Source organism: Ptychodera flava (assembly GCF_041260155.1).
Source record: "Ptychodera flava strain L36383 chromosome 23 unlocalized genomic scaffold, AS_Pfla_20210202 Scaffold_23__1_contigs__length_28996876_pilon, whole genome shotgun sequence".
NCBI lineage: Eukaryota > Metazoa > Hemichordata > Enteropneusta > Ptychoderidae > Ptychodera > Ptychodera flava.
Window position 1 is genome coordinate 25,049,553 of NW_027248277.1, and position 16,931 is coordinate 25,066,483.

Here is a 16,931-nt window from a genome sequence, read left to right on the forward strand (position 1 = left end):
TCTCAGAAGATCTCTTGCGTAAATCACTTGATTTTGCGAGAGAATATATTTCAATTTCTGATGAAGTGGTTGATATCATAATGCACTCGAGTAAAACCCTCCTTTTTGACGACATAACACCCTGGATTAAAAGAGAGAATAAGGATTTATTCGATGTGGCGATGGGCAGCTTCGACTGTGCTGAAATATGCGAACTGGTACGGTGGTCTGTATATACTTAACACACTCGCCAAAAAGTATGATAAGAATAATATCGGCTTATACCAGGATGACGGGCTTGGTGTACTCAAAAATATCACGCTGCCAGCAAGGCGGATAAGATCAGAAAGGAAATCACAAAGATATTTCGTGACATTGGCCTGAAAATCACGATCGAGACAAACCAGAAGATTACAAACTTCTTGGATATGACATTTAATCTGAACGACGGCAAGTTCTACCCGTATCGTAAACCAAACGACCAAACAATGTATGTCCATAAGCAGTCTAATCACCCGCCAACCATTATTAATCACATACCTGACGCAAATATAAAGGGCGATACAATAAAACGCTAAAGGCAAGCGGTTACAACGAGCAAATTGAATTCACCAGGACCAACCAATCAGCGAGGAGAAGCAATAACAGGAAGCGTCATATCACGTGGTTCAACCCCCCTTTCAGCAAGAACGTGAAACTAACATCGGCAGGAAATTTCTCCAACTTGTCGATAAATATTTCCAAACGGATCTAAACTTCACAAGATCTTCAACAGAAACACAATTAAAGTGAGTTATAGCTGTATGAGGAATATGGCAAGTAAAATCACACCGCACAGTAAGAGGGTAATCTCCGGAGAACAGCGTAAGGACCAACCAGCTGATTGCAATTGCAGGGTTAAGTCGGCATGCCCCTTGAAGGGTAACTGCCAAGTCAAAGGCGTGGTGTACAAGGCCAACATATCAACGGAGGACAACGGAGAGAGGGTTTATATCGGCCTCACTGATAACACCTTCAAGACGCTTTACACTAATCACATGAAATCGTTAAGCAACGAGAGATAAAAAAACGACACCGAGTTATCAAAATATGAATGGAACTTAAGAAATAAGGGACAAGACTTTGACATTTCATGGTCAATCATTGATAAAGCATTGAGCTACTCAAACATGAACAAGCGATGTAATCTTGGTATATCAAAAAAGCTGCACATTATCAATGCTGACAAATGTACATTGTTAAACAAACGCTCTGAGTGGGTTTCAAAATGTCGCCACCAAACAAATATTATTTATCGAATTTAACACTACCTACAAATAGAATGGTTCGTCCCAATCATATATGTAAGAGTGTCGAGCTAGTAATCCCTTCACTCTATCTGAGGATTGTAAGATTCATGAAACTTAAGTAATAGATTTCATTACTTTGTACTTGAAGTAATCTGCTTATATATATATATATATATATATATATATATATTATATATATATATATATATATATATATATTTACCTTAATTACCCAGAATGCATTGCGACACGCTTGTGACGTCAACGCTCAGCTCGGACGCGTTTTACGGGCATTTCTTGTTTGTTTATTTATATATTTTTTATTTTGCATTGCACAACTGTGATATTGCGTTCAGCTACTAATAATTCTAGCTTTCTTTCGCTTTGTTTTTTGTTGCTTTTGATTTTATTTTTCTCTGAATGCTCGCCGTACGTGGCGCTATACTGTTATGTCCTGCGCCTTCCATATGGTTCAGACTGCTGATTTTCGCTCGAGTGCTCATGGGTTGAATGAGATTAACAATAGCGGCGGATACGAACGCTCCCTCGCATACAGAGAAAAGTAGGCTTTGCGTAACTTACAAGCGCGGTTGGGCACATCGTGTACCTAGGCGAGGTGGATGTGCTCGAAAACGAAGATCAATGCAAGTTTTGGATTCAAAATCGGCTGTTTTCGGTGGAGAAACTGCCCGCCGTATTTCTGAGGAGCCACCAGCGGTTTTTTCTATATCAGTCTGCAGGGCTGTGGTGGGAGGCCGTTTAACGCCGGTAACACACAGCCCTGCCATGCAGAGCTAGGCATAGCATAGTGAACTGTCTGTCACCACACCGGCATGCGTTGGCTGCACGTAAAAGCAACTCAACTTTCCAAGATCAAACGGTCAGTATCTTGTGAAAACAGCGACATAGCAATGAAAATTGTTTTAGTCAGTGCTTTTAATCAAATGAAAATGCATGTGGCCTCGGTTTTCAAGTTCAACGGCCTAGGTCCGATGTCTCCTCTCGTCTGATATATATTTCCGTGCGTTGTCGCCCCCGTATGTATCTGTTGCGTTTTTACCGTACATGTAGGCATTTGTAATCTGTGTACTGTAATTCCCCGGACTGCCTTGCTTTTAGTTGTATTCTGTTGTTACTGCTATCAGCCCTAACTATAGGTACGTGCTTGCATATTAAAATCCCAAGCACTCTTTCATTCTGCACCTATCTTCGTCACACATTCTCTTGTTTCTTCCGCTGCTCTGGTCTCTGGAACTTCGCTTTTGCTTGCAAATGCTTTCTAGTTTTCCCTTATTTTCAGTTCAAACTAATGGACAGCCAATTCGTGAGGTGACTGAGACAAACAATGGACAACAACACCATTATGAGCCACTTTCCAATTCCGTGGCACATATCTATCAGCCATTGGTGAGGGAATCTGACCAGCAACGAGACAATGGTGATTACGATGCAGATTATGCATAGACAGAAATACCTTAGAGTGTTGGTGCCGATGAATGCTAAGTTGCTGCCAAACGTAGTTTAGCACTAAGGCAAGCTGGAATAAAGGGGAAATGTAAAGCCTGATGTATCATCGTTCTTCATCACCGTCCCAGCTATCAACCTGTACGTCAGGATGTGCTTCGCCACGGTAAAGTGGATGTATTCAATATATGTTCAACAAAACGGACAGTCAATCAAAAGCAATAATATTAAACGAGAGAGGCACAGTGCAGACAATATGCGATACACAAAGACTTTGTTTTTCAGAGGGAACTGTATTAGTTTCACGCCCCTTTGCATATCAAAGTAGGAACATGAATATTTGGTATAATGTCCGCAGCTCTTTCAGCCTTCACATTATCGACTTTATTCACCATTTGTTGTAAGGTATGCTTTTCAATGGCACATTATAATCATACAAACTTTCTGACCAATAAGCAATTTCGTATCATTCAACCGTAGGGATTTATAGTCATGTACATACTCATGGTGAACGATATCGTATCCTTTTTCAAATGCCTTTGACTTCCTCAAATACAAACTTTGTATGACCCATGACTGGAAAAGTACACGCGTGACTCTGCGATAGATAAATCATGACGATGACTACAGTCTATCGTTGATCAAGTGACAGCTTTGCCTTTGTCCTCTATGATCGTTTTTTTTTATCTTCTCGTCAACACATAAGTGTGATTCCTACTGAAGTGTGCTTTGAATAATAAAACCGAAACTTTCTCGCGCCAAGTGACTTACTGACATAAAAGGGACAGATGCCGCCTTCCACTGCCACTGCCCTCCCACCACCGCACCAACTGGGAACATATTTTGTATGAATACCTTAATCTCCCCCTGCCGTATTGGCGACCGGCCGCTCCATTGTACGAGACATGCCAACCGTACTCACGCAGTACCAAAGTTATGTTTTTGAGTTGAAATGTCCATTAACAGTTGTAATAAACATAATATTCACAATGAATTGACAGTTTTTTTTGGTTTTATTTTGTTTTGTTTTTGTTTTGTTTTGTTTTGTTTTGTTTTTTTGGGGGGTAAGGTTTTCATATCGGTAGTTCCACTGACTATTCTTTGTAAAAGCAATAAGATTCCATATGTAAGATAAATTTGAAATTCTAAGAAATTTACCTTTGTAATTTTATAAATATCAACGTTGTCATATCGAACAAATCTGCTAGATAATTGAAAATTTTCCGAAATGATTTACATGTACAATAGTGAAATAGCATCATTTAATAATAAGAATACAATTACACGCATATTGTCCTATTTTCTTGAAATTTAATTAACATTTTATTGCTGCCTGATGATCAAATATATATCAAACATGATGTTTATTGCTGCAGGAACCACAAAAACTACACATAGTTTACAAATCTCCGTATGTGTTTTGCATTGATATGATAGCGTTTGTTACGTCTCACTACAAGGGTATAACGAGAGAATTAAAAGTGCAAGTGTTTCAGTATTTATAAACAAAACAATATAAAATGTCAGACTGTGTATTGACTCTATGGCTTAGAATTAAGACTAGACAGGTGTAGGTGAGATGAGATTTTGCGTTCTAGATGTTTTCAAATTACGATATTGTCGACACCAAATGTTCAAAGATCAGCATCAGTAAGTAGACTAATTCCTTGACCTTCAGTGATGCTGGCTTATCAAACATTAAGTCGATTTTTTCTTTAAAACAAACAGAAAAAACGTTTCATTTAATTTAAGGCTGTCACAATAGTTGTTACCTATCACGAAATATTGATTCCCTATCAGTAATAAAACAAAGGCAAACTGAGATGGCTGTTTCTGGTGTAATTTTTTGATAAATACAATGAGAATCTGATGAAAATTCAAACACAACACTACTCTTAACATTTGTGGAGATTCAATGCAGGGTTGATGTGCTCAAAGTTTCAGGGAAGAGGGCGTTCTAAAGTTTTGTAAAACTGAGGTAATTCAACCGAAGCAATGAATACTGAGGGTGCACTAAAGTCACATTAAAAAGAGCAGTCGTCGGACAGAGAAAGGAACGTTAAAACCAGATGTAAATTAGAGGCACATGACCAACGTCAATTCAAAACAACCTCATAAGCCCGAATGTATATTTCACAACCTTTGACACACCGGCATGATAGTAAAGATGTTGCTGTCATTTCTGACGCCCGTTCATTGAAGGTCAAAGTTTAGTGTTAACAAGGACAAGCTGAAGTCTATGATAACAGAGAAGAAGAATCTATTGTGCACTAATGTATATACTATAGTCTGTGTTTTCATTTGATAGCCTGATAAAGTACGTAAAAGAACTGTTTTCTGTCTTATTTAGTCCCTACGTTATGCACGAAGTAAAACCATTAGAGTTCCCATATTTCTCTGTGAAAGTTAGCTACAATTTTCACACCATCTACAATTTCTACCGCCACACTGAGTGACAAAATGGCAATAGCACTCATGATAAATTGCACATTATACCTAAGAAGTCAGTGAAAAACTCCAAATAAGAAATCTGTAGTAAGGTACATGTGGCAGACATATAACCGACTAAGATAACAAATCCACCGAAACACTTTTGCAAATCGTCATTCACTTAAATTAGTATCCTTCTCTATTGATACACAGACTCAAAGCTTGCGCATGTTACCCTTAATTAATGTATCTTCAAGTATTGAATGAAGTCGGAAATGCCGGCCTAGGAAATGTCTTGAATATCACACTTATTAGTGGAAAATCTCAACAAGCTCTTTCCATTGGGATATCTTACTGCACAAAGAGTAGACAATCAAGATGCAATTGAGCCACAGTCTCACTCATGGTACAGGGAAATGTACTTTTGCCAGTTATGTTCCGATTACGTGATTCATATTGTAGCTTCCAGTTCAACTTTAAGTTCAGTCTCAGTAACTCGATTGTCCCCTTTGAAAATATTCATGTGGACACAGACATCGTCTTTCTCTCGTCACCTTTTTTTAAGATTTCAAACACATTTCGTCAAGATTGGTCTAGCTTAATGGTTTTTTTTAAATCATCGTTTCAAAGTCAATGTCACGTTACCATTAGATGCACAACTTTTCCATGTCGTTGGTACACACTCTGTGAACTTTGGCCCGGGAAAAAAACCTTTTCGCATGCAAATTTGTAGAATCCCTGTTGTAGCGTTCTTGTTAAGTCGCATCTATACTACGCTAAAACGGACGAGGTTTTTTTGAAAACTAGAAAAAATAATTAAAAAAATAATGAAAATTTATCGAAATGTTCGTGACGAAAGCAATAACTAGGGAAACATTGTTTCTGTTATAGCGGATAAAAATAGAAGTGACGGTAGACGAACCTTTCAAAACCAAGATAAAGAAATACTAGTGTCTAATGTATTGTACTGATAAAAAAGCAATAACTTGTTGTTAGGTCTTTCTGTTTTTCGGATATGAAACTTACAAGGCTCAACCATAACATATAAATAGTAAATTATCACCAACACTGTGTTCCGTTAGTAATGTAACTTTAGATCATGCAAATATTGACCGCGAAAGAATAATTCCTGATGACGCAGATTGCCGCCTTTGGTGATTTGTGGTACACGTTGCGTAATTTCACCTATCTTGTGAGATGTGATAACAATCTTCCAAGTACACAGATCTCATAAATTAAGAGTAATTTTGTAGTAATTGCAATACTGAGATTAATTTGTCATTCAAAAGAAAGGACAACTGCATATTTACACTCAAGAATGGCGCAAGATACAACTACAAGCTTTCGGTAAAACAATCGTCGTTCTTTGTAAGTCGAATCGCCCGTCATGCATTTGAGTGTAATGCAGCGTGGTGGATTTGATTTTACCTTAATCGTTCTGTTCGTATTTTGTTCGTGTTGGTCGTTACCGCGCAGAAAGTTCCCCAGTCCTGGCTATCAACGATACTCTCCCCTCGGTCTATTTACACAGCCGTTTGTAGTTTTTGATATACGAGGAAAGTCATTGTTTGCCTCGCCGTCTATCGCACAATAAGCGACTGTGCCAATGCATATAGAAATAGTAAAGTCTGCAAAACATGTTTAAGAAGGAAGTCCAAAAAATGAGTCGTCATTAAAATGTGCGTTACAGTGCCATTTCTGGCAACAAATAGCAATGTATTCACCACATTTGTCTCCTCTTAAAACGCACATGGCCTTAGAGGCAAACTCCGACATCAAGCGACACTATCCCGCAGAGGCAATAAATCGTAGTGTCTCGCGAATTTCCTCCCGAAGCATATTCTGACCAACTGACCGTATTTTGTGGACTTTATACAGACGACTAGCACTGGTGGATATTTTATTTTTGTATATCACGACATCCACATGTCATGTGATATTAGATGATAAATGAACATTGCTCGTGAAGGGAGGGGAACAACATGATGACCGTTACAATGTTGTCAGCTTTGATCGTCTTTCAGTCGTTCTGTTTTCAAACTTATGGTGCATTACATCGAGAAATTGGACCTGTTGATCGGGACGTTCAGTATGCATGTCCATGGTACAATACATCAGAGTAAGTATAATTCACTTGGATCTCCCTTGGGAGACGTATCCGAAAAACCACAGCCTTGCCATGCAAAGCTATTACTCAGACCATTCACCAGTTCTGTAACTTTCACTAGATTAACGCTTCACTTTAAACCAAACGACAGTGTAAGTTCTGCTGTACTGTCTAAGGTGTATCACAGGCAGAATGATATGATATTGTTATAAGGTTTGAGAGATGGACATAGTGGGACGTTTTCCCTTAAAAACAATTTTTAGGGTGTGTACTGTTGATTAATGTTTGGATTTCTCGTCATGTTGTGATAACCAAGCTGGGAATATGCAGCGGTGCTACGGTTTTTTTCATCGCCGCAAAACCCGAGGATGATGACCCCGGAACCCGATCGCGATCGATACCCCACAGCTTGCAGCACTGCTGCGTCTTCACAGCCAGTGATAATCATGCTATAGATGTCGTGTCAGATTTTTAAGTTTCGTTTGCCAATGCTACTGCATGAGCTCTGTCAAATGTCAAGTAGTCATGGACAGCTTGAATGGTGGCTTTTTCCTTTGCTTGTAATCAAAATGCTTAAGCGTGTAGGTCTGAATATGTATTATAATTTTTTGTCGTCACAGAGGCGGAACAGTGTATCGATGTTGTTCTGGATAGGTTTTAGAAAATCGCAAATGCATAGGTATGTATAGCTTAAAGCTGGCATGATATCTCCACAAGAATATTTAGATTGTATCTGTAATTGTAACAGTGACCTATAAGCCAGGCAGCAACCAATTCATTTTAACATTCCAATTAGATATTATTGATATTATTACGTTGACAAATTAAACTGATAAGATATTAAACTTTCAAACAGATTTCGCACATGAAGGTTATTTATCATATACATTAATTGGGATTTCTTTAACAAGTTTATTCACTTATTGAAAATAGCAATACAAATACCAAATAAAGATAAAGAAATACCCCTTAGCTATAAGGCAGGGAACTTTCAGTAGACAAAATCTTTGATTTACAATAATAAATAAACAAAATTCTGTACATTTGTCATATTAGTTAAGTATAAGCTTACATATACTAATAAAATACTTAAGTGTACAATTGTTGTGCAAAGATCTGCATAACATATTCTCGTTTTATCCGCATATATATATATGCTACGTATATCAGCGTATTTAAATGTTCCTTATACAAAGATATACACCACGTATGCATTAAATTTTTGTTCTATATAAGTCAAGATACTGAACGTATATCAACCATTTGCCCAAAGTTTTCATTCTCAATTTCCAAGTGCTATGCGAAAAAGACAAACGCAATTTAATAGTATTTAAACTTGAAGGTCTAATTTCCTCCAAAAGACAATATAACAAATTTTCTACATCGATGATACATGTATAATAAACGTGAGAATGTCAATATTATACAAAATAAGACAGCAACTTTTTACTTTATTCAGGTCAGCTGCCTTACATTAATCGAGTTCATCTTCTTTTTCTATTTTGTCAAGTAATATTTCAATCTTTAAAACAATATCCATGTGGGAGTTAATGAATTTTTAAAAATGATTCACGTTTAATTAGTCAAGGAGTTAATTTGAACACTTTAACGTTAGTACGTCAGGTTAACTCTGGTACCATTTTTTTATAAATTAATCCAAAAATATAATGAATATTATCACATTTCGTAAACATTTTCTTACGTTCGGTAACCAGTTATCATATTGATTTCAGTCAAAAGTATTATTCTGTGGTGCATATTCCTCAGAAGAGCCCTCCCTGACAATTCATCTATTCCTTCGGATGCCAGCTTCTTGTATCGTTTGTATCCGATTCGTTTCAGTGTTATTTTCTTCACTTGTTCAATACCTGGAATATCCTTTAGAAAGAGTGAAATATGAATGATGACAATTTCATTAGTGACGCATGGATTTCAAATGAGAGACAATATATACTGAAATTTGAATGTTTGTTTGCATGTTTTCAATATTGTGTTATATAATTAAGTTTGTTCTTTTTATTTTTGCTAATATGTTTATTAAGCATGTCCAAAAGGCTCATATGGATATCGTTGTGCACGAGAATGTCAGTGTAAATATGAAGACGAATGTGATCCTATTCATGGATGCAAGTGTAAACCTGACAAATGGGGACCTAAATGTGAGAAATCATGCAGTCCATCATGCAATGCTATAAACGAATGCGACAGAGGCAGTGGGAAATGTAGGTGTCCCCCAGGAAAGTGGGGAGAGAAATGTGAACATCACTGTCAATGTTACACACATGCAACATGTGATAGACAAACTGGAAAGTGTCGATGTGAACCAGGCTGGACTGGGGACACATGCACACACTGTGATGAAAATGCAAGGTTTATGACACAGGCAAGAAGTTTTGTCACAAACAGATGCCTACACTGCTTCAGTGGTGAATCTTGCAGTTTTACTGACCCTGCTAGTTGTGACTGTACGCCTGGCTTGAAAGGAAATAAATGTAATATATCGATTCCTGTAACATGTGACTCTCGTTTCATAGAGATATTTGTAGAAACCATAATGACTGTGATGGCTTTCATGGCTGTAATGTGAAACCTGTAAATGTTATGGATGTATCAAAGGTTACCGAGGAAAATACTGTAATCTGCCATGTGGGCATGGCAAGTATGGATATGGTTGTGAAAATGCATGTTCTGATGACTGTAAATCTGAAAGTGTCACCACATAACTGGGAATTGTACAGCATGTGCTGTTGGTTACCATGGTGAAAACTGTGAAGAAGAATGCCCAGATGGTTACTATGGTCACAACTGCCTAAAGAAATGTCAGTGCAGTGACAAGATGTGTATCACAAATCAGGATGTGCATGTGGAGAAGATTGTACAACAATGCCAAGTAAGTTATAAGTTCAATAGGAAGCGTGTGACTGTCACTGCTATATAGATGTTTGAACTTGAACGCATCTGGCCCTCCGTACTCTTAGTTACATAAATTTGCAATATAAAAAGGCGATTTAGTGAAAACACGATTGGAACTAATTTGGGATAATTGGATTTTCTTAATTTTCAAATTTCTCAAAAGTGTTTGGTGCCCTATAGCTGAATATTCCAATATTACAAATTACTCATAAAACAAGTGTGTAACTTTAAAAGAAAAGCAGAAGAGTTTAAATTTGCAGATTTTATCGACATTACTTCAGCATCCAATTATACAAATTAGTTCAAATCGTGTTCGAATTAATTTATGTAACTTTCAATTTGTTTCAGTCAGTAAACATGATACATAGAAAATAAATTCATGGCAGAGCTATATTTGTGTTGTGATTCAGTCTGAAATTTTATGGGAAAAGTGAAACATCATTCTGTTCTATTTTTTATGTTCACCATTACAGTAACATTTATATGAGCATTTTGTTCACGGAAAAATGGTTGAATTTACAGTCTGTGCTACAGCCTACTGAGATTTCTTAATCAATCACAATTTAAATGGCTTCAACATCACTCAACTTGTCAGCAACCATTTTGAGCATTTTAATTGTTCATAATTGACGATGTCTGGTTCCAAATTTCAATGTTGACGATAGCAATGTGTCAGAAACGTACTTTGATAGTACAAGCAAAATTATCATTAGTGGAAAGTCTTATTTGTTAAATCTGGATATCGGAGCTGATAATTTTGGAAAGCTGTCTCACGGTAATATATAGTACCTCCTTTGATAAGTAATTTCTTGCACACTGTATACCTAATATTTGACTCCTCTGTTTATTGCACTTTCAATGCGGGGACAACCAGATTACCAAGGTCCAGTTAGCAATGGTCAGCACAGCAGCACAGAACAGATACAAGACTCAGAAAGCAAAATAAATGGATATCTGAATGACATGGAAGATCATCGTTCATTAATTATTGGCGTTGGTGTATTTCTTGTCCTACTGGTAATCGTAAATGTCATAATCTATGTAGTGTGTCATCGAAGAGGAAAAATAACAGTAAATAAGAGGTTGGTTTTCAGATAGTTTGTTCTTATTATTCATGTTGACAGATAGATCAGTGACTTGATGTGTAGCGCAATAAATGACATTAATTCTTACTCCAAGAATATAAAAGTCATCTATATGCAACAAAATTATTGTCTTTTCATTTAACTGGTATCACCTAGATGTGTTGGTCGCCGCCTAGTTCACACAACAATATCAAGTTCACTATTTACGTCATACTCTGTATGCAGTAAAGAAATCTCACGGTGTTCATTGGAGTTAAATATCCTAATTAGCTTGTTTATAACATTTTCCTCACTAGACAACGAGATGGACTGGTCTATAGACAAAGAAACGGGGTAAACATTTCCTGTTTGCTAAATTTGCTGTTCCCATAACAAAACCCATGAAATTGTCGAGTTTGCCTAGCCATTTCTTATCTGTTTATTTTTTGTCTGTTATTTACTTATTCATTTACTCATTTACTTATTTTTATTTATTTACTGGGACATTAGAGTCGCATAGTCTATTTCATCCTTTTGTTTGTATTTTTTAGGAATGTTAACTATGAGAATGCTGATGAAGCTGAAGAAAGAACTGACACTTCGGCAATGTTTGGTAAGATAACTTAGACTTTATAAGTAAAAGTACGAGCTAAGTGAAAAGTACTCTAACATAGGATTTACTTGATATGTCGTTTTCCAGAGCTATTACTTCATTGATGCAGAATCACATAGGAGCATATTAAACGTAAAACACATCGAATACTCTGTATATGAATTGGTTTCAAACATTAAGGCGGTCTTCAGAAAATGGTTTTCAGGTTTTCTATATAAACAACCTAACCCTAACCCTAAATTTGTCGGTGTCATTTTGGTAACAGAATGGTCAGAAGTTTATCAGGCTTTACCACGGCAGCGTAAAATAGTTTCGTAAAAATCACAATGTATGCACTCCAACAATAGCATCATGTCCGCCTGCCAGTATGAGTCTGCTAATATGCTTTGAGTTTGCCCAAATATATATTGGGCGGTGCTTCAATTGCAACACACATAATGCTACTCTGAACCGATGAATAACCTTGCTTTCTTTGTTACTAAATGATTGTTTATTTTTTTCTAGGCTCTCCAAGTGACTCTGAGATGGCTGATGTAGGATTAAGGGTGACTACTGATAAAACAAATAAGAGATGTCAAACAAACTTGAAGAATTTTGATGATGAAAGTAACGGAGATGAGGGCAACAGAAATAGACATGCTCCAGAATATGCACAGGTTTACAAGACAAGAAAGAAGAAAAAGAAGACAATTCTTCCTCTATACTCCGACGTAACTGGAAATGGTGAGACTTCGACTAATCAATCCCACAATGCACCTGGAGAGGATTCTCATTACTACACACTCGAGGAAGTTGAGGACAACGAAACACGCTTTACAAGGGCGCAAGGATTATCGGGAGTAATGCATAATAGTAAAGCGGTTTCAGGTGGTGATGAATGGGCAGATGAGGAGGCAGATTACAATGTTGTCGATAGGACTGGGAAATCGTATAAATTCCCATTCGGTGATAGTGAGCCTGTTAATTATGAGAAAATCGAAATGGGAAAGGAGGATGTTCCTACCTATGAGGACACGCATTACAACACGTTGAACTTTGGTCCCCAACGGCTTGCTTCCAGCAAAGTATCACACTATATCTCTCAAGAACATTAGTTTCTGTACAATGGAATTCCGGTACATGTCTACTTGTGTAAAGATTTGTCAAAAGCGGATATCTTTTTCCACCAATACATATATATACCATTGGAGTCACAGGGACAAAATGTGCAGAAAAAAAGCGATTAGATAATTCTCAGGATAACTCATAGATTTTGAACATAGGTCATCTATGTTTAGAGGTTAACTACTGCCAGTAATCCATGATTTGGCTCTTTGATCCTCTGTGCATCCTATGGAACAGTTTCTATATCCTATAATAGTAATTATATGAGATATTGTACAGATGGATATGAACATTGTCACATGTGGATCAAATCATCTTGTAGAAAACCTTTTCAATTCTAAACTTTGATATTTGTACTCCCATGACAATCACAGATGTTGCTCAGTGTTGATATTCCATATGCGTTCTTCTCTCTGTTATAAATATCTTGGTAGTCCTATTAAACAGTTTTTTTGTCCTTTGACAGTAATGCATGGTTTCCATAGGCTTTTAGCATAATCATATAGGGATTCTATTATCTTTAGGAATTTGTACAAAAATAGATCCCAAAGTAACTAAACTGCATTCAGGATTGACATTTTAAAATGTCAAACCTGAATGCAGTTTAGTAATTGTGGGATCTATTTTATCCATATAATTATATGGGCTGAAAAGCTATGTACAGTTAACACTTAATCTATTTTAAAGCCATGCAACCTTGCAATGTAAAGATATATACTTGGACCAAGTTAAACATCAAAATTACTAGTCAATAGTGTAGAAAAGGCATGTCTTTGTCACCCAAAAGGCAACAAGTATTTTCTTTTACATGAAGTTGCTTTTGATAAACATGTTTATGTTATTGTGAAAGTAGGATTGTTGAGTGTTGTTAATAAACCACTCAGCTGAACGCCTCGATAGCAATATGCTTATTGCTACATTCTACGTGTTTGGTCATCACTCCTCATCAAGTTTTCATTTTCACTTCCTCGATATTACGTCATTCAAGCAATATATGTTAGCTTACACAGGACTGGCAAACAATGGATTTAGATTTGTTCACTTCTGCATTTGACGAACACTCTTCAATGAAATATTCAGTTTGCTATGGTTTAACATTGACAGTACCAAATGAAGAGAAATGATATTTGTAAAGTAATAACAGTGGATAGTTTAACTAATGTCGTTTTTTATTGGTAAATGTTAGTTTGTCTTTTCGACCCTCTATATATTTCCTTTGACGTTTTTGGCTCTTGGTGCTTGAGATAATCAAACTTGTTTTTTCAGTAATGTCTTTCTGCAATGCTTAATTTTTACATTACCGGTATGTTATTAAAATGCATCTTTTTGAATCAATGTTCAAAATAAAGCCATCACAAGTGTGAATAAACAACATGTATATTTATACAGGATCGTGTAACGTTTTTCAAGAAGAAAATGTATTAAACATTCTACCTTCCTTGTTTATTATATTTGTTAACGCTTTCACAAAAAAAGTTTTTTTTTTCCGATTCCGTTGTTTTCTGTGTTAAAATTTGACCTCTGCATGTGGAAAAGGGAGGAAAGATTTTCTAGCATCTGTAGGGAGATCTGTAAGTCTACCTGAACTAGCGTGAAATAAATATTAATTTGAAAAGGTCACAGGTGTATTGTTGGTATGGTAGATACAATACAAGTCTGTTTCATTGTCTTTATTGAATGTTACGCACTTATTTTTAAATGGAATTTACAAAAAATGAATGTTTTTTTCGTTGTGACTACATTGTCACAATTGCTTGCTGCGGAAATAAAATATGAATGTAGAATAAGGAATGATTTGAGCATTCTACTTCAAAACACTCCACTCCGTCATGCCCCTCATTACAGAGTCGTGTAGTGTCGGCAGTAGGGAAACTCTACATGCTGTCTAAATTGAGGTTTTGCCTACATTGTCGGGTGTAACAATTGGCGAATGGTTATAATCTGTAACAAGTAAGTTATTTGTCGGAAAGTTGAAAGATTGTCTGGAAAGAGCTCAGATGAAGTGGCAACAAAACCGTACACCCCAAAACATCCCATTGACTGTCAAGAGTTTATCATTTGCAAGTTTATGTGTGCGGATCTGTTGATGTTCTTTGATTTCGTCTGACCTTTTTCAAGACAATATTGCAAATTTCGCAGAGTCGATTTCTTTTATTATTGACTTATGACCCAGGTTGGCTTGTGTTTCTCAGTACTTATGCGAGTAATATGTCCGAAAGTGTTTCAGTCTGTCGATATATACTCAGTCCTTCAGGGACTGTGTTATAAATATACCAGTTCGCATTTATAAACTCGCACTCAATGTTGAGATATCTCCGACTATTTCGTATGGTAAAGTGATTTTTCTATTCCTTCAATGCTTTACATCAGGCAATCAAAACATGGGTTGCTTAACGCCTGTGGACTTATACAGTTTATACCACTCATGGTCACGTGACACATTGTTCTTACCGTACGTTATTATAGCAACACCAATTGTTCTTATGCAAATAGGCAAACCGTTACGGTTCATTGATATAAAAATTAGTAAACCGTACAGTTATTGAACAGACTACAAACGTAATATTTCTTTCTTTTTGTATCAATGCACGCGTAAGGGTTTACTTACCTAGATACGAACGAAAATCAAACATCTGGCAGATTGTACACGTGGGAACTTTTGATGATCCAGAAAAATTACATTTCAATGACAACTCATCATCGTGTTTATCTTAAGTGGAAATATGGCCTGATGAACTTTTATGCGAGGTTGCGAAACGTAGCGGTATCTATTGAGCTACAGTGAGACAGTAACTCTTCAACGTTTACATCAACCTTTGTAACAGGTTGTGGGGCCTGTAAAGTGTTAGACAGATTGTTGATCTGGAAATTGCTGATATGCTAGTACGTGCGGAATCCTTCGTCAGGACGATGGCCAGTGCATTCGTTAATTAGTTTTTTATCGAATCCCTTATTCATACAAAGAAGTTGCTGCTGCAACCTGAATTTAATGAAAATAATATTGAAAAATATTGCCGTCAAAAAGGAATGGCATTTTAGGGAAATGTAATAAAATCCATCACTTCAAATTCCGTTCAAATGTTAAAACCCAGCGAGTGGGGTAGACCCACTGCGTCGAGTGTTTCAAAGATTATCATGTCACATTAAACTGGCCTTTAAAAACCACGATTGAAGAAATAATAATGGTAACAGTTATGCCGGAAAAATGTAAGAAAATAATTGAAACTAACCTGCCAGAATGGCCTGTATGATATCCCGATACTCCACATATTCACAAATGTGGTAGGATCTTGAATATTTTGCTGCTTTTTAACTTCAGTTATGTTAAGTTTCTGGCTTCCGATCCGACCCCGTGCATATAGCACAGACACGCCTGACCTGGTGTACTTGTATGTATTTTGACGTACTCGAGATTCTTGTATTTCAGTCAATTGTGCACTGTTCATGGGAGCAGGAAATCTATCACGTTCATGTTTTGCGTTAGTTTGAAAATCTTGCTGTCATCTAGTAGTATAGCTGCAAAATTGTAGCGCTAAGGCGAGGCATTAAGTGAGTTTTGGTTTTTTCGACCTCGCTCACAAGTAGCGCTACAATGCCAATGGCCCTGTAGAGTTCAAAATAAGCGCGTCGCACAGGTCGCGGCGTGTTAATGTGAAATCGTACATATATATTGCATTTGGTCGTGCCGATTTTTCACTGCCGAAGACTAAACACTATACTACACCAACTTTGTCGTTGATCGCGTTCCGAAAAACAGGAGCGTGTTTCTGGGAGCCGCCATTACCGGAAGATGGTAATGGCGGCTCCAAGAAATTATATTTCTATATTAGAAATGTATAATTTTATTTTATTTTTCGCCGTTGAGTTTACTCAGGGATTGTGGCCATTTTGAATGTATATATATTCAACGATCTGTTACACTAGAATCAAGATTTACACGGTGACCCATGATTTTTTATTCGTCATTT

At 36.8% G+C, this 16,931-nt stretch overlaps 1 protein-coding gene across 1 annotated transcript; it reads left to right on the plus strand.

Annotated features, from left to right (window-relative positions):
- The first annotated feature begins 6,933 nt into the window (after nucleotides 1–6,933).
- LOC139124142 (uncharacterized) lies at nucleotides 6,934–15,447 on the plus strand. The gene is made up of 6 exons (XM_070690281.1): nucleotides 6,934–7,281; nucleotides 7,890–7,948; nucleotides 9,312–10,159; nucleotides 11,066–11,264; nucleotides 11,798–11,859; nucleotides 12,364–15,447. Exons 3-6 carry the CDS (start codon nucleotides 10,153–10,155, stop codon nucleotides 12,951–12,953), a joined length of 858 nt encoding a protein of 285 aa, XP_070546382.1. The 5' UTR covers nucleotides 6,934–7,281; nucleotides 7,890–7,948; nucleotides 9,312–10,152; the 3' UTR covers nucleotides 12,954–15,447.
- Nucleotides 15,448–16,931: the final 1,484 nt, after the last annotated feature.

Bases quoted from the DNA above. Each gene is read 5' to 3' on its own strand.
- LOC139124142 (XM_070690281.1), top strand. The intron at 11,265-11,797 runs GTTGGTTTTCAG...TGTATTTTTTAG, and splicing joins AAAATAACAGTAAATAAGAG to GAATGTTAACTATGAGAATG. The intron at 11,860-12,363 runs GTAAGATAACTT...ATTTTTTTCTAG, and splicing joins TGACACTTCGGCAATGTTTG to GCTCTCCAAGTGACTCTGAG.